Raw genomic sequence first — 15,144 nt, 5'->3', positions numbered from 1 at the left:
CAAATCCAACTCCGAATTTGCGCTCCTTTACATGGCAGCTGTAGTAGACATCGGAAGGCCACAGACATTGCTTGCCTTGCCCCGTCCAACGCATTTCTTCTCATCCGAGGCTTTGTCTTGCTTCTTCACTGGAAGTGGTTTTTACGTGGCGGGTCCCAAGCCCAGCGCACAACCCATTGCTGGGACAGGGGTGGTTTCGCAAACTTACACACGTTTATATAGCGAGCCGCTTGCTCCAAGCAGACACCCGCTTGCAGCCGCACCTACTGGTGAACAGACGCTGCAGACTTCAGTGAGCCCTTAAACCGAATAAGTCGGAGTGGCCCCACCGAAGCTCCCTCTCTTTCTGCCGTGACCCAAATCTCCACTCGGATTGGTTACCGTATCTCGCACATGGGTTGCTCACGTTGCCCAGAGTGCGCGAACAAGGACGCAAGAGTCGGGATTGAGTATAGCCATGCAACTGTAACTGCATACCCAGCGCAACGACTATAACCATCGCACTCCAACAGTTTTCACTTGCACTTTATTATACTCAATTTTAAAGAGCTACCAAACTGCAAACTCCGCATCCTCCTAATCTCCTAAACCTAATCTCTGGAAAACTTTTGATTTTTGCAGTTTTTGCGGTAGAGGCGGCATAGTGCGACGTAGTAGAGGTGTCAAACTATCGATAGTCACACCATCGTTTTGATAGTTTTCAGAAAAACTATCAATATTCACGATAGTCTCGAAAAAACAAAACTATCGATAGCGCTAAATCAGTTAGGTTGCTCTGTTTTTACAGGATCATAGTGAAAAAATATTATCTTATAAAAGTTATAATCATTCAAAATTAAGTAAATGCTTAGGCAAAATACTTTTTCTTTTTCGAAAGTTCAAAAACAAACACAAGTTATACAAACAAAACAGGATTTACGATTAACATATGTATGTATTTTGGCCTAAATGCGTGCATATTTGAACATGACGTCGGCATCACACTAAAAAACAAAATTTTTAATTCAAATTAAAAAATTCAAATAATTTCAAAATAATTGGTAGAGATGATCGATAGTCCTACTAAACTATCGATATTTTTGATAGTATAAGAAAAAACTATCAATGAGTATTGATAGTCTAAAAAAATTGAAACTATCGATACTATCGATAGTGCCGTCGATAGTTTGACAACTCTACGACGTAGGAAAGTATTATCTGCAGAATAAAAAAAAAACTCAGGTGCTCATCTCTGCTCCTTATAATTTTTTTTTTTTAACACGCTTATACAAATTAATTTCACCTGTATGTAAAAATATCCAGCTTTTTAATTTGATTTGACAGAAAGATTTTGAGTGTGCAATTTTGTAGCCTATTTAACTTAAGTATAATAAAGTTACGCTTAAAGTAGCTGGGACTTACGGTTAATTTTTGATTTTTTTTTTGTTGAAGCTGTTGCTCATTTTCTTCATATAATGGAAGAAAATGACTGGCACCATCAAAAAAAAAAAAAAAATTCAAAATTCAACGGTAAGTCCTAACTGCTTCTAACTTGGACTTTGTTCCACTAAAATTGAATGGGCTATAAAACTGCGTACTCAAAATCTTTCCAAGAAATCTAATTAAAAGGCTCGAAATTTACTAGACGCCATACTGAATCCGCAATTTTGAATTTTGCAATTCTGACAGCGCATTAGTAATTAGTGACCCCGAAAACCCCCTAGTACGAAATAATTATTTCAAAGCTTCGAATTTTGGGTTGCACTTTTGGATTTCGGCCGCACTGTGCGACGTGCTAAATTAGAAAACCTCTCTAACGGTCTTAAAAAAACTGGAAAAAAACGGTCGAATTTCGACAGTAACTGACACTGCTTTTATTATTATTTTTTTATTAATTTGCTTTTATAATTAATGTGCTATTAAAGCAGTTGATTTTCCGACCGGGTATCATACATACATACATATGTACCACAAATGCATTTTTATATGCGAAGGCAGATTTTTCCAAACATTTCGTACCTTCATCAATTTCTTTTCGGTTTTTTCTCGAAAAACATTTCTTCGGAATCAAAACAAAGCATATATCACCGCCATTTTTAATTTATGTGACGGAGATAACGAAAATTAAAGGGCACAACAACAAGAAACTAAGATACACCGAAAATCGCTACAAAGATGAAAAGATTTACAATTCAATTGAAAAAGATTTAGAGACAATTTCCAAAGATATATTTTTTGTTTAAGCAACGATAAATAAACAAATTATATTCAGACACCTATGTATGTATGTATGTAGATTTTCGTTGCGGTTGAGTGTGCATTAACTCGAATAAATGAGCGTCAAAGCCCACGTCCCAAACACACATATAGTATATACGCATCTACGCGCGCATAAATATCCACAAACTTTTTTTTAGAAGATGGAACTTTTGCATTTACTTGTAGATTTGTAGTAGGTGCGCGCGGATAACAGATTGATTTTTGGTAGGTGGGTGCTGGCGGGCAACTCTTGTGAGGTGGCAGCGCCAAGTCGCTATGCATCATGTTGACGGATGTTGAAGAAACGGAAATGCTGGCATTCAGTTGCCATCGTTGGCTCCATTAAAAATGTCACATTACCATTTTTTTGTTTTCTTAATTTATTCAATGTGAAAATTATTACACAAACAATCTCATGAATGCAAAGCAGAGAAAGGAGGGAAGTTTAACATACATATGCACATATGTATGTGCATAGAAGCAGAGTAAGCGTTTGGGTCATACGAAGGCGGTATAACGCGTCAGAGATTCCACAGGTGATCGTAGAAGAGGGAAAAATGTATTTTTTGTGCTTAAGTTATTGCAGAAGAAATTGTTATGATGCCTGAATAAATGGCGTTGCCGCGTTTTTTGTCAAAACAAATTTAGGCGGCACATCGTTCAGGAAGCGCTATTTATGAGATCGTTTTTAGTTGTCTCATTATTCTTTTTCGTTATACTAAAATTAGTCTTACAATTTTTTTTAATTTAATTTTCAATGTTTGCTAATGCCATCATTATCACAGACTGGTATATGGGCAATTCTCAATTAGTTCGAACTTTCGCATGACTCGCCAGTAAAAAATGTAAAAAATAGACCACCGTACATATTTTCTAGCCAAATATGCATATAATTCAGAAATAAAATTGGGAAATTTTCATAAATAAATGTGTGGCTCTCCTATGTTTTTTGTGTTTTTTTTTACGTTGCAAAATTGGTCACGTTTGAGTTTATAATTAACTGGTAGTATTTGGAGAGGATAATCGAGTGCACCACTTTTGACGTAGAATACGTCTTACGTTTCGATACGGAGGCTATGCTCAAATATTATTATTATATTATTATTAATATTTATTTTTGTAAGTAACCAATTCGGTTTCTGTCGTAGAAACAACGGCAAATATTGGCTTATTTTGAGGTAAATTTTGAGCCTTTAAAGTGCTCTAGCCACTTACGATTTAACTTTCGTTTTCGGGACATAGGTTCTTTGGAGCAAGAGATATATTATCGTGTGCAAATTTTATATAAGTTCAACAAATATTTCGCATTTTGATGCGAAAAAATTTGCAATTTTGTTTTCAAAATGCACGAAAACCGCTCGAATGATATTGTTTTTATTTTCTTTAATCAAAAATTCAAAATTTTTCCTTTCATTTGGTATATGGGAAGTATTGGTTGATATCTTCTAAGTATGTTTATTTGATTCAAGTATATGGGCATAAATAATTTTCCATACAAGAGCACTTAGTCATCATTTTGCAAACACATGCATGCGTTGAAAGTGAGAGATGGAGACAAAAGGTTTGTGTGTGTAGGTATTTGAAAAACAGATTGCACAATATTTGAAAAAGGCAAAGGTGAAGGGGAATATGTAGATGAAGAATATGATAAACATAAAAGTAAAAACAAAGATAAATATAAAAAAAAAATATGAGGATGAGGATACCGAAGCAGGCGGGTCGTTTTGAAAAAAAATTTTCTTGCGTTTAAAAATATAATTTTTCATAGAATTTTCTTGTGTGCGAGGACTTTTTATTGGAAGAAGCAAGGACCTATTGTGGCGATTTTATCTGATGTCTTATTAAGAACAAGCTGCTTCTTACATTTGACTTTCTCATTGTGTGCAAGGATATTGCATTTGGAGAAGCAAGGATCTTTTGAGGCGATTTTATTCAAGACTGCTTAAGAAGAAGTCAGGGCCTTTTGAAGCGGTTTTATATTATAAAGACAAGCTGCTCTTGCATTTCCTTTTCATTTACATTTGGAGAGGCAAGAATCTTTCTGAGGCGATTTTATTCAAGACGTTTAATTTGAAGAAGCTGGGACTTTTTGAGTGTTGGGAGAGGTTAAAGGATCAAGGTTTGTGGAAAAGGAGGATTGCGGTGGTGATAGGTGTTTTTTGTCTTGCTTAAATCCTTTAATTTAATTTACATTATTTAATCTTTCTGGAGTGTTAATCGTTGGAATTTCAGGTGAGTTTCTGAAAACTTTCATTGTTTTATTTTATGACTGGGTTGTGAGAAATATTCCGTTAGATTTTTCAGATGAAGAAATTATTAATAATATTATCTCGGATGTTAAGGTTACTTCAGTTTCTCGAATTATGAGACGGGATTTAGTTGATAAAAATAAGTTGAATCCTACTTTTCTGTTAAGTTATTTTTTGAGGGAAATGAGCTTCCGGAGAAGATTGATATTTTTTTTTGTTAAATTTAGGGTTTCTCATTTCATTCCTAAAATTAGACAGTGTTATAATTGTGGACGTTTAGGACACACTAAATTGGGATGTAAGTCTAAGAATAGATGACCACAACGAGGTAAAGATGAAGGTTGTGGTAGTGAATGTAAAGAGAAGAATATATGTATTTTATGTGGTGGAGTTGATCATTGTGCTTTGAATAGTAGATCGTGTCCTTAATGGAAGGAAGAAAAAAAAGTAGTGGAAATCATGACGATTAAAAAAATGTCTAAATTCGAAGCGTTGGATTCATATAAGAAAACTTTTCTTGGTAATAATCGTTTTGATATTTTGAGTGATAATGAGTAGAGTTTTCCGCCTTTGCATAATTCTAAATTGAATCGTATTAATAATGATCATGAAGTTAATAGGAGAATTATTACAAGAAAATTTAATAATGTAACAAAGGGAGTTAAAAGGGCTAATTATGTAATGAAGGAAAAGATAAAGGATAAGGATGTAGTTCAGCCATGTTATGAGAAGTCGAATTGGTCGAAAGTTAGTGAGATTGAGCGATTGTTTAAAATGCTAATTTCGAAGTTTGGTATTAATCAGGATGACCCTATTGTGAGACTTCCCGATAGTTTGTTTGGTAGTGATATGAGTGATCGTATAGCTAGCAAATTAGGAATACATAATGATGAGTACAATAAAGGTGTTACAATTGAATGTTCAGAGCCTAAAGGCGAATAAATACCATTTTGTTTTGTTTTAACCAGAGGTTTGGCATTGAAATTTTATGTGTACAGGAAATTTTTTCGCATGATTTAACAAATCATAAATTAGTTGGCTTTAATTTGACTAAAAAATTGAGAGATGATGGTTATGGGTTTAAAACGGGTATTAAGTTTTCAAAGATTAAATACAAATCTAGTCATGTTATTATTAAAGCTAGGACTTCAAATCTCAGGATTAATGTCACTATTTGCTCTGTTCATTTTCCACCGAATATTACCTCAAGGGGTTTTGAAACAGAGATGACTCGGCTTATGCTATTTTTAAGTAATTGTAATTATATTGTATTGCTTGGTGATTTTAATGCAAGGGCTTCTTTTTGGGGGGATTCTATGAATACTTCTAAAGGTAATATTCTTGCTAATATTGTAGAGAATTCGGGTTTTAGATGTCTCAATGATGGTTCAACTACATTTCATTGCTCTCTAAACAATATGGGTTCTGTTTTGGATTTGGCTTTTACTAATATGAGTGTGAGTATAGGTTTTCAATGTTCTTTGGCTTATGTTGGAGGTAGTAATCATCGTCCGATTGTGTTGGATTTGAGTCGGAATAAGCTTAGAAGGAATTTGGAGTTGGTAAAGTTTGAAAATATTGTGCAGTTTGGGGTTAATATGAAAAGGGTTAAAGATGATGCTATGGTTGATCTTAATGCGGTTGGTTTTACTCCTAAGACGTGGTGGGACAAAGATTTGGAGAGACTTTATAGATTACTTGTAGCCAAAAGAAGGGAGGCGAATCTTACAGGTAATGTTGTAGATTAAGAGGCTGTGGTTGAGGCTACTCGGATTTGGAAGAGTGCTGTTAAAGATGTTAAGAAAGTTAGTTATTTGGGTAAAATAGAGAAATTGAATTGTAACCCTAATTCGGCAGATGTTTGGCGATTTATTAGTAATGTTAATAATAGTAATAATGATAATCTTGGATGTTGGTCTTCAGAAGACAATGAGAAGTATTTAAAATTTTTACAGAAACAGGTTACGGGAATAATTTTATGTAAGACATTAGTAATTTGTCTTTTAACTCTTTTAACTTTTAACTTTGCCTTTTAAGAAAGTTTTTATTTGTATGTTGGATAGGCCTGATGCTTACAACTGTGTTGATTTGAAAATTTTATATGATCAGTTAATTAGTTATAATGTTGATCCTAAAATTGCTGTTTGGGTGTATAATTTTTTTTCTCGTAGAATTTGAACTTTGGGCAATTATTCAGTTGTAATTGATAATGGATTGCATCAGGGTAGTTGTTTGTCGCCTGTTTTATTTAATATTTATACTTCAAAATTGCATGATATTTGTGAAAATAACACTTGTATTTTGTAGAGAGACTAGTTCACGGCTTAATATGGACAAGACAAAATTTATGTATATGTGTGCTAATAGAAGTAGGAGGTTTGACATTATTGTTCGTGGTAATGTAGAACAAGTGGACAAAATTAGTTGGTTAGGTAGAGTGGTGAGTGCTAATGGTACTATCAAAGAGCATTTAGTTAAAATTAAAAAAAAATACAGTTGAGGCAAAGAATCTTATCATGAATCTTTCTACTATTAAAGATGGTTTAGCACCGGAAATTGCATTAAATCTTTTTAAGACGTTTGTGAGATCTAAGGTAGAGTTTGCTCATACCACTTTGGCTAATGTTCCTAAGGGCTATGAGAAACAGTTACAAACTATTGTTAATGATTCACTAAGGATATGTTTGGGTGTTCCGCCTAATACGCCTGCTTATGCAAGATATGCCCTAGCTTGTGAACTACCACCTTTAAGTAGAGCATGATGGTTAACTGCAAAGGAGTTAGTTAGACAATGGTTTTTAAATTTAGATTTGAAAGAGAATTTGAGAAATAATCGGGTTATTAATTCAAGCTATAGTTTTGTGTATAATAAATTTAAACATATTTTTGATAAAATTAATGTTAACGTTAGTTTTCAAAAGCATAATGGAGCTAAATTTGTTCGTTCTGATTTATATAATTCTAAAAAAAATTTTCTTATCAACAGCTTCAATCTATGATTTCTGAAAAAAAGGATAAGTTATTATGTCAGGGTTTTCATTTATTAGCTGGATATGCATCTGTTATGGATAATGAAGTTGGTTGTGCTGTATATGATTTAGTGAGTAATGTTTCTTATCTATATAAGATTAATACTTCTTTTTCTTCGACTTTTGGAGAGTTGGTTGCTCTTAATGAAGCGGTTAGGCTAGCTAAAAGATATAGTTGGAAAAATGTTGCAATTTTTACTAATAATTTTCTTGTTGCTGAATTTCATAATCAGTTAGTTCACTCTTTATTAACAAGTGTTGTTATTGTTTGGGTTCCAAGTCATGTTGGTATTTCTTTTAATGAGAAGGTGGATTTAGCTTCTAAAACGGCAACAAATTTTGGTAGAATATTGGATTTGGATTTTACGCCCCAAGGGGCTTTGTTGAACATTAGTTTTGAGTTATGGGGTAATGTTAAAGAGAAGATTAAGCAAGCTTGTTCTAACTGGAATTCAGATGTTGTTGATGTGATAGCATCTAAAGATAAAAATCCATGGTTTAGGTCAAAATAGAATGACTTAGATGTTTTTAGTACAAAGCTTCTGAATAGACTTATTGTGGGTCATACTTATAGTAAGATGTATTTGCATAAATTTAATCATAATATTTCTACTAATTGTGGTTATTGTGGAGCTAATGAAACCCCTCATCATATATTGTTTGAATGTGTTGGTTTAAATGTTTTCAGAAACAAATTTGAGGTTTTTTAAAAATTGAATAATTTGACAGATAAAAATATGGTGTTTTTTAAAGAAATAGTTTTGTTTTTAAAAGACGCTAAATTGGATAAAAAAATTTAATTAATGCATTTCTTAATAAGAATTTTTTAATTCTTGTATTGTTTTCTTGGGTTGATTATATTATAAACCTAGTTTATTGCGTTTTTGTAAATTTATTCATAAAGTTGTTTGGTATTAATTTTGTAAACCTATCACCCCGTCTTATTGTTGAATTGAGTCACAATCAACCCTTTACAACAACATATGCCTCAATGGATTTTTACATGAGCTCCTCTGTCAAGATTTTTATTGCTGTCTAATGTTTATTAACCTGGCGTTTTAAGGGCTGTCAAAGAGTACCTTGCCATTTTGTGGGATTTGTGGATTGCATTTCATATAGCTTAAAAAAATGATTTTTTGATAGTTTAAAGTCCTTAAAAAAAATACTGGCGTCATAGGTAGAAACATATATGTAATACTTCTATGTTGGTAGTAAGCTAACATCTCAATGTGTAAGCATTCCGAAATCAAAGCGAGACAGTCTAGTACTGTTTTTTTCAATGTATTGTGTACTTGAGTGCCGTTTTTGTAAATGTGTCGTGTACATGCCCTGCAAGGAAACCACGGACTATGAATCAAATTTCTAGTTTCGTACTAGGTCTTTATCGCCAAAAAGGAACTAGTCCGATAAGAGCTAGATCCACACCAGTCCAAAATCGGCGAAAAGTGGTACTTTTAAAAACTAATTTTTTAAGTTTTTTTCACTCGAAATCTATATCTAAGTGACGAATTTAGAACTGCTTCGGAACTATAGAAAAAGAGATGCAGAACGAACTAGATCTTATTTGTCGAATTTAGAACTAGTTCGGAACTATCGAAAAAGGGATGCAGCAGGGGGCTTGTTTACTTTACATAGATATGTGTTCGGCGGCTTTTTCGTTCAAAGTCGTTCTATTCTGTGCTTCGCAGATGCTTTTTCATAGCTTGGTAATACAAAACTAAAATTTGTGGAAGTGTGGTAGTCTGGAATCTAAGAAATAACAGCGAGCACCTCTGCAAACTCAGCTACAGCTAAAGGTATGTAAACATACATTTCTTACAATCATTCAAATAAATTTAATTTCAAATTGAAAACATATTTCATCCAAAACAATTTAAAATCGCACACACGGAAGAACCAAAAAGATTGAAAAATCATGATACTTTTTTCTTTCGTCTGTCGATTTTAGAACTGGTTCGGAACTATAGAATTTCGAACTAGTTCAGAACTTACGAAAAAGGGATGCAGGGATGACACTTCCTAGGACATCGCCATGTTAAATTCGCCAGTTGTTTGCATGCAAAAGAGATTTATCGCGAACCAGTACTGGGTCTAAAAGTACTAGAAGCACACTAGTTCAGAACTAGAGATTTTCCCCACAGGGTGTTTATTTATAAACGTATGTGTTCCTTTTCTTTCGTAAGTGTTTATTGATATATCTGTACTGTAGTGTTTTCGGACGGTACTAGCTCTTACTGCCAATATAGGAGTATTACATATATGGGTAGAAACAAAAAACGTAGATTCCCTAGTTTAGCGATTATATTGATTGTTTCGTGGGTTTTGAAATTCTTGGTTTTTTGTCGCACGATACTCAGACAAAACCTTAGCATAAGTGTAAGCGCCAAACAGCACCAGCTATGACAACAAAACTATCTGTCACAGTACCACCAAAAGCAACAACAGCATCCCGCTGGACACGTGGCCGGCAATTATCTTTCTACGCACCAAGAGACAGAGATCTGATAGCAGACAATACTCCGCGAGCGGGCACCGTTACACAAGTCGGAACCGCTCCAATAGCTGGATCAGTTCAAGAAACAGGCACCGCTTCAGTATCACGCGCAGCGGAGGGCCACTGGGCAGGCCCCGTAGGACACCCAGTCGAAGGTCATCAACCTCGCATGAACCAGGGTGGTAGAAGCAGTTGAAGAAAAAGAGACGCACGTACGGGCCTTAGTTCCTGCAGCTGCAGGCGGATTGTCCTACTAAAGCTTCCTCGCTTCTATCATGATTAAAGTAGATACATATTTATCTACACGCGTTAGTTGCCTAATTTTATTTGTTGGTGATGGTTAATTCTTTGTTGCGTTATCCGCAACCTGATCTCAATTTTATATACATATGTACATGCATACATATGTAAGTATGTATTAAATCGTCTTTTCACCTCTATTAATGCCCAGCTCAATGCCTTCGCCGCAATTTTCCACCATTTTAAAATTTGTTCATTCATTAAAATCTCTTAGGTGCTTTGATTTTCCACTCAAAACTATGCAAATAATTAGCGGCATAGGAACATCTTCATACTAGTGGAGCTGCATATATACGCGCATATGGATATATGTAGTATACGCAAAAATGAAGTAGGCGCATATGTAAAATTGTATACACACATTCATATAACTTAGAGTATTTTGAAACGAAGGGGCGTGGCTTAGCTGCATTGGCTCGAATTTTGCCCAGTGTCACATTAGAGAACATCTAATAACGAGACGGTTTATAAATAGAAACCACTCGGGGAATCTTCAGTTTTTAAACATCTTGAGTACAGTACTCAAATAAGGACAACAACACATGTGTACAATGACATATGAAACATACATACAAAACCACAATGTCGATCGCACGCATGCAGATCTCAAATTCACTCAAGAAAATGAGAAATTAAATTTTTGAAATTTTGTCAACTAAAAGTGTCGCGGATGTCGTTGTTGTCGGAACATAAGTTTCGGAAGAATTAATTTAAAGATTGCCGCGCGTGAAAGTGGAAAACGCGCGCAGTGACACTGAACCGGAGGGACGGTTTTCGCCATTTTAACTGTTTGTTAACATAATTTCATTGATATTTATGAAAGTGCAGTGCAAGTAATTCTAAGTAAATACGAAGCTTTCAAGCAACATTTAAAAATGTTAAGTTATACAAAAAAAAAATATATATATGCTCACTAAATAAAAAAAGAGATGTTAAATTAGTCACATACTCACGTTTCATGTTACACCAAAATACAATTCAAGTGAAGTGTTCTAGCTTTGTAAAGTCAGCACAATTAGGCACCCCGCCACAATCAATGGTCATGGAACGAGTCAGCATCAAACAGGAATTCAGCAGCTTTGCACAACATTCAACCTTTCCACATACGACCTTGCACCACAGTCATCAGCAAACATCATTTACACATCAACAACGCCCACCCACGCGGCACCTCCATCATCACACCCACCACCACCAACAACAATCACAACAATATCAGCAACAACAAAATTCGCATCAGCACCAGTTGCATACACTCTTCAGTCGGTATGGCGCTGCCGTCGGCATTGGTGTTGGACTTAACTTTGGCATGGAAGCCGTCGATCGCGTTGCTGCAAGTGCTTTTCTTGCCGATAACAACAACGCCTGCAAATATTCCAATTCACGTGACAGCGATAAGCTCAACTTAACACCCTCACCAATCTTCACGGATTACGACGAGAATAGCTTGAGTTCAGATGAGCATGTGCTGGCGCCATTGGTTTGCTCCTCGGCGCAGACGTCGCGTCCATGTCTAACGTGGGCCTGTAAGGCTTGCAAGAAGAAAAATGTTTCAGTGGATCGCAGAAAGGCAGCGACATTGCGAGAGCGACGGCGTTTGAGGAAGGTGAGTTGGATTATAGGGGGAATGGCAACCACAATTGAACTACTGTGGACAACGAAGAAGGTTCCCAAACTGAAATGAACTTCCACTCTCAATTATTAGTTTTTTACTCGTTTTATAAAGCTTAGTAGTCCGATTAATTGAATACCGTTGAACACTGTGACCAACAATGCATTCAAAAAATGAATTTCACAAAACTGAATAAGAGACGAATAATTTGTGTATTTTTTTGTTCCAAAGATGCCCCTATTCCATTCGTATGTAGACTCGCCCGCTATTTCCGAAAATCGAGCTAATTTTTTCTATGGATAAGCTTTCGAGATATTTCCAATTTACCGTTATTCAGTTAAAAAAAGTGGTTCCACTTAATCATGGATATCTATACAAAGCAATTGAATAACCTAAATGCAGGATATGACAAGTGAAAGCTGCCAAAATTTTCCATAAACCTTATATATATCACATTTCGATAGGCCTGAGTTTCTGAGAAATTAATTAATCATTCAAAATTTTGTGTTTTTTTGTTTTGGCGAAAAACTTAAATAAATTCGAACTCGTAACAGGGGAAAACCGAGTTTTTCGTAAGTTTTCATATTTCATATGAAAGCCTATAGACTAAGATCCTACAAAGGCACGACCTTCATCCATCTGTTTAATGGACGAAATCTATTTTGTATGAAATTTAACGTGTTAATAAATATTTCGCGAGTTGGTTGGCTGGAAAAGTCCTGGACAGGATATTTTTAATTAATTATTCGAAAATTGTTATTATTTTTGTAATTTTTTACTCATTTGTTTAATGAACAATTTATATAACAATCGAAAGTATTAGGCCGATAGATTGTGAAAATGTTGAGTTGTCAATTTTTTTCCTGGCCTACTCATCGGGTGGACAGGCACGAACAGGTAGGTAAAACAAGTAATTTTAACTCATCTGTTCAACGCAGTCTATAGGATTTATGCTTTCGATTGGTATATATGTAATTCGTTCATTAAGCAAATGAGTGCAAAATTAAAAAAAAATAATGTTTTATTGAATATTTAATTAAAAATATCCTGGCCAGGATTTTTGCAGCCAATTCACGCCCCAAATATTTCTTAACACGTTAATTTTTATACAAAGCAGATTTCATCCATTAAACAGATGCATGAAGGTCGTGCCCTTCTCGGATCTCCTACTACTATTCCTGTCAATGAAGAAAATCGATGGATAAATTAAAAAGGAATGAGTGATCAAACCTGCTTATATTTTAGACAAAAAATCCTTTCGCATTTTCATTTTACCACTCATTCCTTTTTTATTAATCGATAGGAACAGGTTTTCATACAAAATAGAAAGTTGACTATTTGCGAATTTTGTTAGCTTTCAATTGCAATTTTTCCTATAAAGGTTGTTCAATTAGTTCGTAAAAGCCCGGTTATGCAAGTCTTCCTGCAGGTTTCACAAAAGCAATTTAAGTGAAATAGGATTTGTTCTGTCAGTTTCCTTAAAAAATGTAAATAAAAACATAATTTTTTACTTAAAGAACTTCCGTGATTCCGGCTGATTTACAAAGAAACTTGGAAAGGAATACTCTGCGTGTCATTCAAAATATTTTTTTATTTTCAGTTTTGCGTCAACATAGTTTTATTGATTAAAAATAAAATATTTCCCTCACACAGGGATGAAATTTTGAAATTCGTGCCCGTATTTTGTTTGCAAGTCAAATATTAGTGCATTGTGCTACTAAGATAGCACGGCCGAGTAACCATAGTCAATTTACGCACAGTAGTCGAAAAAATTATAGCCGCACGAAATTTTGACAAGTTTTTAAATTTTATTTTTGTTGTTACTTAATTTTGGTTAGCTTTTATAGTTCATGCTTTAACAACATCCGTATAAATATAAGTTTAAAGGCGGTGTCACACGATTGGTTTTTTTTTTGCCGAAATTTGGTGCAAATGGTGTCCCAATCGTGTGAATACCCAAATATTTTTCTTTATCCCAATCACGAAAAATAATTTGTTGAAATTTTTCAATAGAAGATTGCTGTGTTGAACCAATCTTTTGACTAAAACAAAAAAATTGTCCCAATGGCTAAAATTGTCCCCATTTTTCTATTTTGTACCAATAGTCCATTATAAATATACATATATAAATGTAAAAATCTGTACAAATGTAGCAATTGAGTGACACTGCCTTACGAATTTATGCAATTAAAAAAAAAAATACAACAAATTATCGTAAGAATTTCGACTTTTTTAATTAGATTCTGAGTATATACTTTTGTAGCCCATTGAATTCTAGTAGAATTAAGTACAAGTTTCAAATGGCTAAAAATTACGATTGCTTTTTTAGAATTTTTAAATAGCTCCAAATTTTTACGAAAGTTTGTTGATTTTTTTTTTTAATATTGCACAAAGTTGGAAACTTAGATTTACACGGGTTTTGTTAAAGAATGAACTATATTTTTGTAAACAAAATAATCAAAATTAAATAAAAACAAAAATAATACATAGAAACTTGGCAAAAAGTGGTTCGGTTATAATTTTTTGACACTGTATTTATTTTTTATATACTTAATTGGGCATGCACATACGTGTATTTATTTGTTTTACATATAGGAAGTACATAACAAAAAAAAAATTGTGTTTTTTTGCCTTTTTTCAAAGCTCATTCTGCCTTTTTCAGGTTTTTAGTGCCTTAAAATCCTAACCCTGGTATTATATGGTAAATCTCACAAGATTTAACATTAAATCTCGTCAGAGGGCTAAATCTTCATTAAATCTCACAGTATATCACATAGTATTAGAAAGCAAAAGAATATAGCTCTTCAAGTTTCTCAGTTTTTTGGGTAACTACATACTTGCGCTACTCATTTGCCAGGTACATATACCATTTTCAAGTAAAGTCAAGTCTAAGGGCCGGTTGTTCAATGTCTGATTAGCACAAATCGGAGGTAGTAGCTCCGGTTAGATACAACGACTTCTTTATCGATCACATGTTAGACGCATGATGTCGAAATCGTCGATAATGATGTTTAACCGGCAAGTAGTGATAACCAGACATTGAACAACCGGCCCTTAATCTTGCACCACCGGGCCTTAAAATATGCGTGATTAAGTGGAACCAATTGGTTTTAGCTGAATAACGGTAAATTGCAAATAGCTCTAAAACTAACTCGATTTTTGGAATCAGCGAATAATTCTACATAGGTATTGGATATTGGCATCCATGCAACATTTTTGCTG

At 34.3% G+C, this 15,144-nt stretch overlaps 1 protein-coding gene across 1 annotated transcript; it reads left to right on the top strand.

The window, feature by feature from the left end:
- Nucleotides 1-5,905: 5,905 nt before the first annotated feature.
- On the top strand, nt 5,906-11,916 carry nau (myogenic-determination protein nautilus; the record flags this gene model as incomplete). Its single annotated transcript, XM_017619668.1, has 2 exons — nt 5,906-6,218; nt 11,294-11,916. Coding segments are annotated over exons 1-2 (936 nt in total), but the record flags the coding sequence as incomplete, so codon positions are not given.
- Nucleotides 11,917-15,144: the final 3,228 nt, after the last annotated feature.

Source organism: Rhagoletis zephyria, unplaced genomic scaffold (assembly GCF_001687245.7).
Source record: "Rhagoletis zephyria isolate East Lansing unplaced genomic scaffold, Rhagoletis_zephyria_1.1 Rzeph_scaffold_01927, whole genome shotgun sequence".
Classification (NCBI taxonomy): Eukaryota; Metazoa; Arthropoda; class Insecta; order Diptera; family Tephritidae; genus Rhagoletis; species Rhagoletis zephyria.
This window is presented reverse-complemented; position numbering and strand designations above follow the sequence as displayed.